The sequence below is a fragment of the Lingula anatina genome, chromosome 4, assembly GCF_051362555.1.
Source record: "Lingula anatina isolate TDL-2025a chromosome 4, LinAna3.0, whole genome shotgun sequence".
NCBI lineage: Eukaryota > Metazoa > Brachiopoda > Lingulata > Lingulida > Lingulidae > Lingula > Lingula anatina.
The window spans coordinates 27,093,117-27,105,451 of record NC_141770.1 but is presented as its reverse complement, the minus strand read 5'-3'; the positions used below and the strand labels follow the sequence as shown (position 1 = coordinate 27,105,451).

Below are 12,335 nucleotides of genomic sequence, written 5' to 3'. Positions count from 1 at the left end.
TTAAATTGGCTAAAGAAAAAGGGCTTGATTTGACCTGTTTTAGCCAAATTATAACCATTGTGATAAGAAATTGAGAAAATGTCGTGATTTGGCTAAGCAAAAAAAATTGCTAGCGCTACCCCAGTATATAGGCCTATATATTAAAGAATAAATACCACATTAAATAATAAATTAATCAATTTTTTCTTAATTTCTTCACATTTCCATTATTGCACATTTTGACCATATACAGTGGCTAAATAGCCTATACATCAAATCAAAAACCGTGATTAAATTAAAAATTGCTTGATAATAAATAACGACATTCGATTAACAATGTGCGGGGGTATTCGTAAAAAAAAAAAAAAATTATTCGTATTTGATATTAAGGAGCTTGAAAAAGATTCCCTATTCTGCCAACGTTATAAAGGTTATTCTGAATCAAACTCTGAAACTCAAGGTGTTACATGTACTGAAAACGATAAGACAGATCACCGAAGGCAGTTTTTCCCGTACAATGAACAATTAAGGAGATGGGAACTGAAAACGACAGAAAAGTTGTGAATGTATCGTTTAGGTTCATCATCTCGGGACACGGTTATCGACCACCCATGAGGGCGAACGGTGCCGTTTGGTAATAGGCCTACCCCCTTAAATCCGCCACTGAGTCCAAGCTGTTTATGAACGCTAGCTTCCAACAGTCTGACACGCAGGGTGCAAGCAGCATTCCCAGCGGAATGAAGTGCCTCAATTTGACACAGATGGCGCTAGCGTAGTGTACATGTGGGGTTTGTGCTGATAAAGGGGGAGTTTTTAAATCTGAACCACATTGCTTTGTCCAGCCTACGGGAGGTAAGTACTAGTAGGGACGTGTCATTATTACATACTTTACTTAGCATTAATGTTTGGTTATTGGTACATTTAGACAGAAAATATAACACATGTAGGCCTATAGGATGGGCAATATAAGAAAAACGTAATGAAGAGAGAGAGAATTTAGACTCCAGTTTAAGTCAGTCTGTCGGCAATGGAGTCTCGGTGTCCGTATGCCCCACCCTTATCTTTAATACAGCCTAGGGAGATAAATATAAAAATGGTTTCTTCAAAGTTTTCGCTGGATAATCTGATCCCATCGCATCTAACAGCTATGAAATGCAAAAGAAATCACAGAATTCAATGTTCATTAAATGTTACGCAAGAGTTTAATGACTGTGGGTCAAATGACCCAACATGATTATGCAAAGACACGCCGCCCTGTTCTAAGGCGTCGCTATGCAGTGGCATGAATCAATAGCCTAAATACGGAGTGATAAGAAAGCCTTACTGGCAATAAACTTCCCCGTTTAAGTAAATATTCCACCTCTTTGAAGAGTTGTCTTTGTAGAAAAACAACTGATAGGGCCCTGCTGATAGTAGAAAACGAGGCAAAATAGTAAGAAAAAGAGGTAGGTGCGTTTTTCCCAAAAATTCATTTTGGCTGGTGAATCCCGTAACGGGTACCTTTAATTAACCTGGTTGAAGTTTTTTGGAACTCTCACGCAAGGAGAGATTTCGGTAACATTTCCAGAGAGAAGCCTTCGGCGAACAATGTTTTTACTACATGTAGTATTCATGAACGCATATTGGCTTTTCAATTGGCAAAACATATACAATACTTTTAGATACATAATTTTCCGACCTCAAAATTACATTTCTATATAAAATTTGTAGTGCCTTTACTGTTTAGGAAAGACCTATTGAATAGCATGCTTTTCAGTTTCGTGGCTACCACTCAATAGTTACGTTCTGATTTTACGAAATACTGACTTAAAAATACAGTATCTGTTAAAGTCACAAAATTTTTCCCTTGAAAAATGTGATTTAGTACCGTAGTCAGCGGATTCTCTCTCACACTCAAACGCGGATTTTCACCCCCACTCAAACAATCGCTTTAATTTAATGAAGTAACTGATCGCTTATTGTTCTTTCTAATAGGCTGACTAATTAAATATTGATGTGAATGAGCTAGAAGCTCTCATGTAAAGAACGTTATTGTCAGCCAAACTTTTTTACGCGTATTGTACGATTATTGTTATTTTAAAAGAACGAAATCGCTGCCACCAACAAAACGGGGTTCTGTTTTGTAATGTTAATTTCTAAGGATAATTCTAGCACATGTCCGATCAGAAAATCACTTGACCTCTCTGGAATTGCCTCTACCAGTCCGAATCCTGATTTTATTCGGCTAGAATCAACTGTCCCTTCTATGGCAAGCTCACTGTTTGCTGGAATAATAACGCCATTAGTCACTGTCACTCTGAAGGCATGCTTTGGTTCCCTCTAAGCCAAACAAGGCACTCTCTTCCCGTTAAGTTTCAGTCCGTTCACACCCAGTGAAAATCATGATGTCACATGAAGTCCATTCCTATCAAACCATCGTCCTTTATTTTTGCTACAAGCATGTCCCAAATAAACACTTCTTCACCAGATTGAAATTTTATTTCTACATGCCCTTCAATTTCAATGTTTCTACTGTCTGCAACCTGCAACTGCAATTTTCTATTAGTCTTTTTCAGTTCAGGTCTAAAATCATGAGGAATTTGTTGATAAATGCGGGAAGATAGAATTGCTTTTGACGCACCAGTGTCTACAATAATAAAGTCCACTTCTTGGTCCTGAATTGGCACTGGCCAAGAAGTGAACTTTATTATTGTAGAGCCAAGCATTTCTACAACTGACGGTTTCCATGTCACTGTCAACAGGGGTTCATTCTGGCCGGCTGGAATGCCCCTTCTCAGTTTTCCTGGTTGTTTATGTGCTGAGCCTCTTTCAAAGGTGCCTTGCATTCTCTTGCCAGATGCCCATATTTATGGAACTTGAAACACTCTTCGTTGTTTTTCCAATTTTCTGACTTAGGTACGTGGTGGACTTTTCATGTCCTTTGCTTTCTCTTTCCTTATCAACTCTTTAATTTCATCTAGCTTCTTGTCAAACTTGTTTTCAAGCTGGTGTAGCTGACTTTAAGGCTATAGCTTACTACAGTAATTTTACCATGAATTAAAGGCTTTGTAAAATCGTTACAGTATTATGAATCAGTTGATCTTTATGACATTGCCGAGTTTAACAGTTATGGACTGTAAGCTATATGTGTATATTTAGGGTAAGTTTCGAGTCAAGACGGCGAAATAACAGCCGAAGCTATGACATCCGAAAAGTCACGTAAATGAAAAAAAAAATGTCGTGTATGTGGACAAAAAGAGAATCGCACCTTTGCCAAGGATTGAGTGGATAACGGCACCCGTACATGTTGCCTATAGACCAATTATTCTCTATACATGTATATCAGTGGAATCACGTCAAATGATTTGTGTCTCTAGAACTTGGGCTGAGCAGTGTAGAGATCATCATCGGTCGTATGAAGGACATGCGGCGGAAATTCCTCACCTCTGTGCTTAATAAAAGTAGGGTATCTGTCAGTTTACGCGTAGCGTGCAATTTATATCAATACAGAAACTCTTGAGCTTTCAAGCACTTTGTAGATTTACATCAAGGAGATATCGATAGTACAAATAGCTATGTGCAAACTAACAAAGGCAGGCCCGTCGCCGGGGGGAGGGGGGGTAGCCGGGGGGGGGGGGGGGGGATTCGGGGTGTTCGAAAGAACCTCCCCTTTTGCTGGGAAAAGGTCCACTCTGGGTAAAATTTGATCTAGGTACATGAAGTTTTTATGGGAAAATGTCCATTTTTTCAGAAAAAGAACCCCCCTTTTGAAATTGCTTGCTACGGGCCTGAAAGGTACGCACATAGAAAGGCTTGACAAAATGGACAAAAAGAAGTATATATAGGTATATACAGCAACTAATACCATGTTTAACTTAAGTGACTTATTTATGGACATATACACGTACACATCACCTGACGTTAAAAGGCATTAAGGAATTATAGCTGCAAAATTTTGATTGTCGGCTAATGGCCTTATGGTGGTAAAGGTCACTGGCCCAAGGTTCCCTCTGTAAATTGTAAGCGCACATGTGGGAACGTACAGACTGTGGAACATGTTCTTTGTGACTGTCCGAACACACCGGGCATGAGTGGGAGACCTAGCAACTTGGATTTCTTTTAAGTCACAGCAAACAAATAGCGTGGCGATATGTGTAGATGTTATTCCATTTTGACCTGTTGAAATGCTGATATATTGAAAAAAAGAAATATTTGTCTAAACGTTTTTCTACAAAATGATCGCTTTGAACTGATCACAACTCGGAATAATAAAAATACAAATCTAGTTTTTTTTTCTCTGTCATCTTTTCAGCGTACCGGTACGTCAATATTAAACCTCTCGCATATAAAGGCTCGGATACGTCACCATGGACAAGTTTCATGACTTTACTTTCACATCAATGTCCAGCAGAAAGCGGATTGTGATAGGTGTGACCGTCGCAATCACGGTTGTGATGGTGGGCGTGGCAGTAGCGGTGCCAGTCGCACTGACACTCAATAGGAATTCTGACGTTACAACCGCGATGAGCTTGGCTGACCAAGTGTTGTCAGAAACACCGTTAGTGGACGGGTAGGTCCAATTTATTCATTATATGAACCTCTGAAAGAAAACAAAAAAAAAAAAAACAGTATTTTCTATATTTTCAAAATTATTTTAGTATAAAACCAGCTATCCAAAGTTTTATAAGGCCCATAAAACACTCAAGCAGTACGCATTCCGTATACGAGAAGAATGACAACCAGTAATGCCGGGTTAAAACAAGCCTGTATTTAGATTAGAAGCCCCCATTGTGAGGTGAAAACAACGATGCTAGGCAGGATAGGAGGGGGTCTCCCTCTACCCTCTACCAGGACCACAGTTATTATTATGTGGACATTTTTCCTGAGCTGCAGTGCAGAGAATAACCGTGAAATTAACCAGAGACATAGCTGTGAATATCTAGTGAAAAATCAATCTGTGGCGCCGTAGAGGGTAATGTCCCTCCGCAGTGGCTGGACTATTTGTTACTTAAATCTTGACTTGCTACTGTTGTTTAAGTGACATGTAATACAAGGGTCAATGTTCTTCTATACAAATCTTCACCTTATTAATAATGCTCTATAAAATACCGTTTTCGTCGAAATGAATTGCTAAATAGACCTTAAGTATGTACAATTTTGTTATAAAAGACACAGAGACGTCTTTCTCATAAATATATTCTTTAGGCATTCACTTTATTTATGTGAAACTTATTTTATATTTGATGTATAACTTGTGTATTTATCTACATATAACTTATATAAGTGTTTTTAATTCATCTGTTTTTTTTGTTTTTTTTTGGGGGGGGGGTTGATGGTGGGTATCGTCATGTTATGTTTTATTAATTTTTAGGGGTGAGGGCTCAAGTCAGGAAGTTTGTCTTCTAGATTTTATTTATTTTCACACGGCTTTAAAAAACTGATGAAAAGAGATTTCCATTTCAAGGCATAACGACCTAGCCTGGCAATACAGGAAAAACGTCCAAAACCACGTGGACAGCGTGAATCTCGCGGAGTCGTTGATTGGCATATGGAACATCACTCATACAGATATACCACGCCTACGTAAAGGGAAACTCGGCGCCCAGGTAAGTTATTGTTCTAAATAATGCGCTTTCTGTAATCTGTTTGCGTGTCTACGGGGCAATATGGTCTAAGGGTGTAACAATTTACAGGTATAGTGGTATTCTCTTAGAACTGTCAATACAGTGTTAGTATAATCTTTATGAGTCTCTGACATAACACCGCACAAGTTTTTACAATGTGCAAATACAAACCCAGTTTCGTTACTAATAGATTAGATTTTACAGGTAAATATATAATGCTACAAAAGCGTTTGTATACAAAATTCATCAGTTTAGAGACTATAATAAATATTTGGAAGCAAATTGGCTACATAGAACGGTACACATATAACATTTTATTCACACACCTTTTACAGCCATTCCACGAAAAAGGGTACAATTCTGAATAATACCTGTCGCAGCTTATTTTCGGTAGTAAAAGCATCTGTAATTTAGCTTTTTTTAGCCTTTTCTAGCAGGACCCGATGTGTTCTACTTAAAAAACAACAATTAATATAGTACCACTTGCTTTGACGGGAACCCCGGGGGTCTATATGCCGCAAAAAGCATGATTTCGACGTGTCGCTTCGGTATTATAGCTGATTTGCCACAAGAAAAGTTTATATTTTCCCGTATTTTAGTGTTTTTAGTCCTCAACTAATTTGAATTCATGTTTCTTTTTATCATACATGGTGTTCTCTGTCGAATTTGTTGGTTAGTTACGTCACTGTCATAGTTTAATCAATGTCGCTCAGTAACCCCTAACCTCCGTAACGCTTTTTTAAGTCAGTGTAAGAATAAAAGAAAATTCTCTTAAATGGACTTCCTGTGCATTTTTCAAACTCTTAATATATGAAGTTTAATAAAACAGTGCTATTTGTTAATTTTGAATGATGTGTTCCATCATAGAATATGTTAACTCACAAAAGTCGGGGTGTCGCATTTAAGAGCCTAACCTCAGTAACGGACCAAATTTGAAGAAAATGTTGCTTTAGAAAGTTAAAAACATCATTTTTGTTAAGCAAGGACCAACTTCTTCCTAAAAAATTCATTCAATAGTTATGCAAAATTATCCCGAGGATAAAAACTGAAAAAGAGTGCGTGTCACCTTACATCCGTTATGCTAACCTCCGTTACGAAATTAATAAGTTAATTGTTATAAAAATAACTGTTAATACTTTAAAACGTTATTTCTGTGGTTTTGTGAGTTAGTTCTGATCATAGAAGTAGTTCTACTTCTATGTTCTGATGTAAGCTAACCATTTAAGTTTTTACTCGAATTTGCTATAAAATCGAGGGTAAATCGTGATTTGTTTTTTCAAATTGATTTCCATTTGTCACTTGACGATGCCTTTTTGAACTTATCATTCTGATTTTAAGCGAAATGAGGAGTTTTCAGGACTGTCTTGGCAAGAAAAATGGTATTAGCTGACATCAGTACTAGCGTACATGTACCTGTAGCAGACATTATTTTCGCGGGAGACATATGACGAAATATATTAAGCATTGAAGCAACGCTTGTATTTATCAGGTAGAACTGCGGGGTTAATAGGCCCTATTTTACTGTTTCAGTAGCACATAATAGTTTTTAACATCTTCTAGATGCTTCCAGTAACTTTAAATGGACCGCAAACACGTGTCTATTGTCGGCCTACTTGATTGAATACATTAACTTTCTCGGGTATTGTGTTGTTTTTTATTGCCTATAGCTGCGATCATGAACATGTAGGTTTAATGTTTTGTTATACAGACACCAATATGCCACTTACAAATACAGAGCTACAAAAACACTACAGAGAAAGAAAAAAAAATCTAATGACCGCGAAGCTTTTCTTGTGAAAGATTTTGAACGGTTTAAATGCATGACATAATTTAGACTATAGAGTTTTACCTAATCTCTGTTACTAAGATTATAAATTAAACTCTTAATCTGGTAAAATATGGAATGTGAATTCTACAGATACATCGATCAACATATTAGCGGTGAAATGTATCCAGTAGCGGTAAATGTATTTATGTAGTCCTTGAAAGAAAGCAAAACAACCCGTTGTAACAATTTGCCATTTATTGGTTTGAATAAACATGTTTTATCAATTTTTCTATGTTATTTTGTAACGTTTGTCGTATCTGTAATACTACAAATTCCGAATTCAGCCTCTAAAGTCTACTTTAAGCTAAAGAAATATCAAAACAAATATGATCGCAATTAATGACCTAACCTCCGTTACGAAATTACTCATTTTTCATTTGAACATTGGATATGTGTGTGCTCATTGATCAATGCTCATATCATAATAGATTGATAGCACTTTGTTCATAAACAAATAGTATGATAAAAAAGCAAGTCTGTCCCCAATTAATAATAAAATATTTAAATTGGAATATCTCAGGCTTTGTAGGCCTATTTATAGAAAACGAGCCACTTATTATCAATGTGTTTGCACCGCATTTTCTATAATTGAAGAGAAATCTTAAATGGGAAATAATATTTTGAATACATACAAAATCTTAATAATTGAATCAAATATGGAGCCTGTGACCTTTGGCTTGATTGAAATATAACCTAATTTAGATGTTACCTAACCTCCGTAACGAAAAAAATACTGTACCATGTTTACACGTGCATATTTCTTTAAATACAGTAATGGTGTGGGTTAAAATTCTTCTACTACTCTCTGAATACCTCTTCATCAAAATAATATAAAAAGTTTTCCAGTTTTGCAAAGTTCATATCACTGCATTTCTTGTTTTGGAATTGTACCCCTTTTCGTGGAATGGCCGTTTAGTGATTTTATGAGGGCTCGTAGACGAACTTTTTTCGTTCTTGTTATCAGTTATGATTGAAAGCAATATATGTATAATATATAGGCCTAAATCGTTTGGTGAAATCAATTTGATTCTAATGTTTTTAATTTCATTATAATTAAAAAAATATTTTACATATTTTTTACATCACAAAGAAATTTCAATTTAAAATGCTGATACCTTTACTTTTCTTGTACATATCATTTCACCAGTTCTGGGCATGCTACGGTCCGTGTTCTGCCCAGTACAAAGACGCGGTCAGAGTGGCTCTGGACCAACTGGATACCATCAAACGATTTGTCTCCAAGTACCCGGATATCTTCCAGTTTGTCACCACGGCTCAAGGTACGCACGTGCAGTCAACTGCGTCGCAGCTGGATAAACAAAGTCCAAACAAAGTGAAAATTGTTTTATAACTTATACTTTTAGAAATTCTATAATGATGAAATGAGTTAAAGATATTTTCCCGTTTTATAGATGTTAATCTTGTGACATTAATTCACCCGAATATTCTCTAAAAAATATTGTGACATATTTGACTAAAAGCCGTTTATATTTGAATTCTTTGAATGAAAGCCCTCCTGTGATAATATCTTAGGAATCGAAGACACATTCAAGGCCCATAAAATAGGCAGTTTGGTTGGTTTAGAAGGGGGTCACATGATCGACAGTAGCTTTGCAACCTTGAGAATGTTTTATGACCTTGGCGTCCGCTATATGACCTTGACCCACAGCTGTCATACACCATGGTGGGTTTTTATCGTAAATCAAGTTGATAAGAGGAACAATGAACTGCTATATGTTCATACTGTGCGTTTACTGTCACCAAGAGCACCAATTCAGAGATGCTGGTTAGGAGAATTGATGTTTTTCAATATTTTCAATGCAATTTGAGCATACATGTAGTTTCACGATATACATTATACCGTTCCATTTTACATTTATTAAATTGCTTAATCGGCACATTTTATGATCAAGTAGAGATGCTGTATCGATCAATATCTAAAGATGTTTTAACATAATGCACAAGTACCTGCCTTATAAATAAACATTTAATCATTTTTCACATCGTCTAACTTCGTTGCAGGGCGGATAATTGGAAATCAGACTGGCCCATTGACAATGGTAATTATGAACCTCCAAGAAGCAATGGACTCTCAGTATGGGGAAAGGTAGACTTCGATGTTTATAACCATTCTCTTTCTACCCAGTTTCTGTCGCTGAGTTTGATTATTTTGATGGGTCCCTTTTCTAAAGTCAGTAATTAGAATAAACACTTTTCAATTTAATATTGTTACTATTATTATCAGTAGTAGTAGTAGTGGTAGCAGCGGTAGTAGTGACTGTGCTGTAGTAGTATTTTTAACATTGCTTTTAAAATGTTATTCCATCTTTCTATTCACATATTCTTTTTCTATTGGCCACACTTCTATCATTTGTTCTTTATCAGAAAGTAATCAAGGAAATGAACCGGTTGGGTATGCTGGTAGATCTGTCGCACGTGTCAAAGAAGACGATGACGGACGCTCTCAGTGTTACTAAAGCACCTGTGATATACAGTCACTCTTCGGCCTATGCTGTGTGCAACCATCCGCGCAACGTACAGGACGACGTGTTGCTGAAAGTGGTGAAGTGCATTACTCACTTTAAGTTATGAGTGTGGTTGTTGAGACAGAGGTGGGAGTGTGGTAGTGAATTATTGTTGTTGAGACAAAGTTGCGAATGCTGAGAAAGACAAGTCAAATGGTGAGTGCTATGGTCGAGAGTTGAAAGTGTTTTAGCGAAGGAAGACGACGACAACTAATTGCAAACCGCTGCGTTCATGTGATTCTGTAAAAACAATGCAAAATGGTTCTAGCTATTTATTTTGTACTTTAAGTTACATATGCAGCCTTGCACCTCATGCTATATTCTGCACTTTTTTTTAGAAAGAGAACAAAGGCGTTGTCATGGTGAATTTCTACAGTGATTATATCAACTGCTTTCCAAGTAATCAAACCAACGCCACTCTTCAGCAGGTGGTAGGTAGGCTAACGTGGTTGATCATCATTATTATTTTAACATTATCTAAGGCTGTAGAACATTTATACTATTCAGTTATGTAAAAAATCTTAGACTGTTCAATTAAGTTATAAACTTATCTTATTGTTTGCTCTTGAATTGGCATTTATTTCTTTCAATTGTTAAATTATTTTAGTTTCATTTAAAAAGCAAATTTGCATTCAAGCAATTTATGTAAAGCATCCGAAGATGTGCAGCTTATATTATATTATATTATATTATATTATATTATATTATATTATATTATATTATATTATATTATCAGATCATATAAACCATATAAAGAACATTTCCGGAGAGGATTCCGTCGGTATCGGTGGAGACTACGATGGTGTCACACGGTGAGTTTTAACTATTAAAATACCAGTCAGGACTTTCCAAATAATTTACATACTTCTATATCCCTGAATCTTTTTTTCATTTTCACAAAGTCGAATGAGTTAATAAATACCAAAGTTCTCTATTTGCATGTTTTCAAACCATCAGTACGTGTACTGGTAAAGAAGGCGCGATATGACATATATAATTGAGTGACCGTGTTTTCATTCAAAATGATTGTATTTCATATCATAAAACTATTCATTATTTTATTTACACTTAATACATATATTTATTTGTTAATCTATTATTTGATATCACCAGGTTACCAATAGGACTAGAGGACGTGTCTACGTACCCGGCCCTGTTCACTGCTCTGGCTGAAGACGGCTGGACGGAGTCCCAGCTGAAAAAATTGGCGGGAGAGAACCTGCTCAGGGCCTTCAGGAGAGCCGAGGAGGTGGGTGCCTTGTACCCTGATGTACATGTGTGTATATGTGCCTGTTTGTTGTGTGTCTGTGTGAGTGTGTGAGTGTGTGTGTGTGTGTGTGTGTGTCGGGGAGTGTCTGGTTGTGGATGTGTTTGTGGATGTTTGTTTGTGTGTAAGCAGTAGTCCCCAGTTCATTTATTTTTCACATTTGATCTGTGCAGGTAAGACGGGAGATGAAGGGGGTTCATCCACTGGACGACCTCATCCCTGACAGCGATCTAGGCAACACCACCGTACCTTGTCGACCAGATTTCTAGATCACATGACCGTCATGTGACCAAGGATTCGGATGACTTTTCTGTTCACTATACAGCACTTGCGAACAGGTGTCATTAGTTTGGACATTTAGTTTTTTATTATGTACATATATATCGAATGCATAAAAAAGACAAATAAGACAGTATAACTATTAGTGTACATGTATGTGATAGATTGTTGTAGAATTCTAAACACTTGCAATTAACAAGAATGTGTCTTTGTCGTGTTATTCTAAACTCTTCATATTGTAATGTCACGAAATACAGTTATTCACAAGGAATCCAGTTCTGTCCAGTTAACACCAGATGAAGTAAGCTAATGTTTATTTATATGTCACCGGTTGTCATTTGTGACAAAAATATGTAACTATGGATAATAAAACAATGAATTGAATTCCTTTAAATGAATAAAAGATACATATATTGATAAGTCAAAAGTTAAAAGGTTTTCAATTGTGTAATGAATAAATGGATTAATTAACTGGCATACTGATTAATGAGTGATTGATTCCATAAATATTTGAATGAATTTGTAATAAATACATGTAGTTGGAATTCATAATTATTTATAAAACTTTAATCGTATGGATCGACAGATTGGCTTTAAAGACAATTTTTGCAACGTCCGTACATTGCTCGTAAATCCCTTTTCGTGCCGTACCAAATCAGACATATCGTACAGATTCACGGCCTCCGTTGTCCTACGATTTTGTAAAGCTAAAATTTTCGAGAATATTTTGAAACGGTAAGCCCATACGCCGTAGCATTTATGTAGATGGCAATGCACTGTTCTCGTACTGGTATTGCTCTGTCGACTTGCGGCGATCGTGTTAAAGGCTAACAGTGGTCTCTCCTTTGCAGGTT

The 12,335-nt window shown here is 36.5% G+C and overlaps 1 protein-coding gene across 2 annotated transcripts; it reads left to right on the top strand.

Moving 5' to 3' along the window:
- The first annotated feature begins 738 nt into the window (after positions 1 to 738).
- Positions 739 to 11,958, top strand: LOC106180179 (dipeptidase 1). Of its 2 annotated transcripts, none has more exons than XM_013564093.2 (11): positions 739 to 831; positions 4,271 to 4,528; positions 5,423 to 5,564; positions 8,558 to 8,690; positions 8,944 to 9,094; positions 9,433 to 9,517; positions 9,796 to 9,972; positions 10,274 to 10,370; positions 10,672 to 10,747; positions 11,049 to 11,184; positions 11,376 to 11,958. In XM_013564093.2, exons 2-11 carry the CDS (start codon positions 4,326 to 4,328, stop codon positions 11,469 to 11,471), a joined length of 1,296 nt encoding a protein of 431 aa, XP_013419547.2. In that variant the 5' UTR covers positions 739 to 831; positions 4,271 to 4,325; the 3' UTR covers positions 11,472 to 11,958. The 2 variants fall into 2 exon arrangements, with proteins under 2 accessions (XP_013419547.2, XP_013419546.2); XM_013564092.2 differs by lacking the exon at positions 739 to 831 and adding an exon at positions 1,409 to 1,424.
- The last annotated feature ends 377 nt before the right edge of the window (positions 11,959 to 12,335 follow it).

Bases quoted from the DNA above. Each gene is read 5' to 3' on its own strand.
- LOC106180179 (XM_013564093.2), top strand. From the start codon at position 4,326: ATGGACAAGTTTCATGACTTTACTTTCACATCAATGTCCAGCAGAAAG. The intron at 4,529-5,422 runs GTAGGTCCAATT...TTCCATTTCAAG, and splicing joins GAAACACCGTTAGTGGACGG to GCATAACGACCTAGCCTGGC. The intron at 10,371-10,671 runs GTAGGCTAACGT...TTATATTATCAG, and splicing joins CACTCTTCAGCAGGTGGTAG to ATCATATAAACCATATAAAG.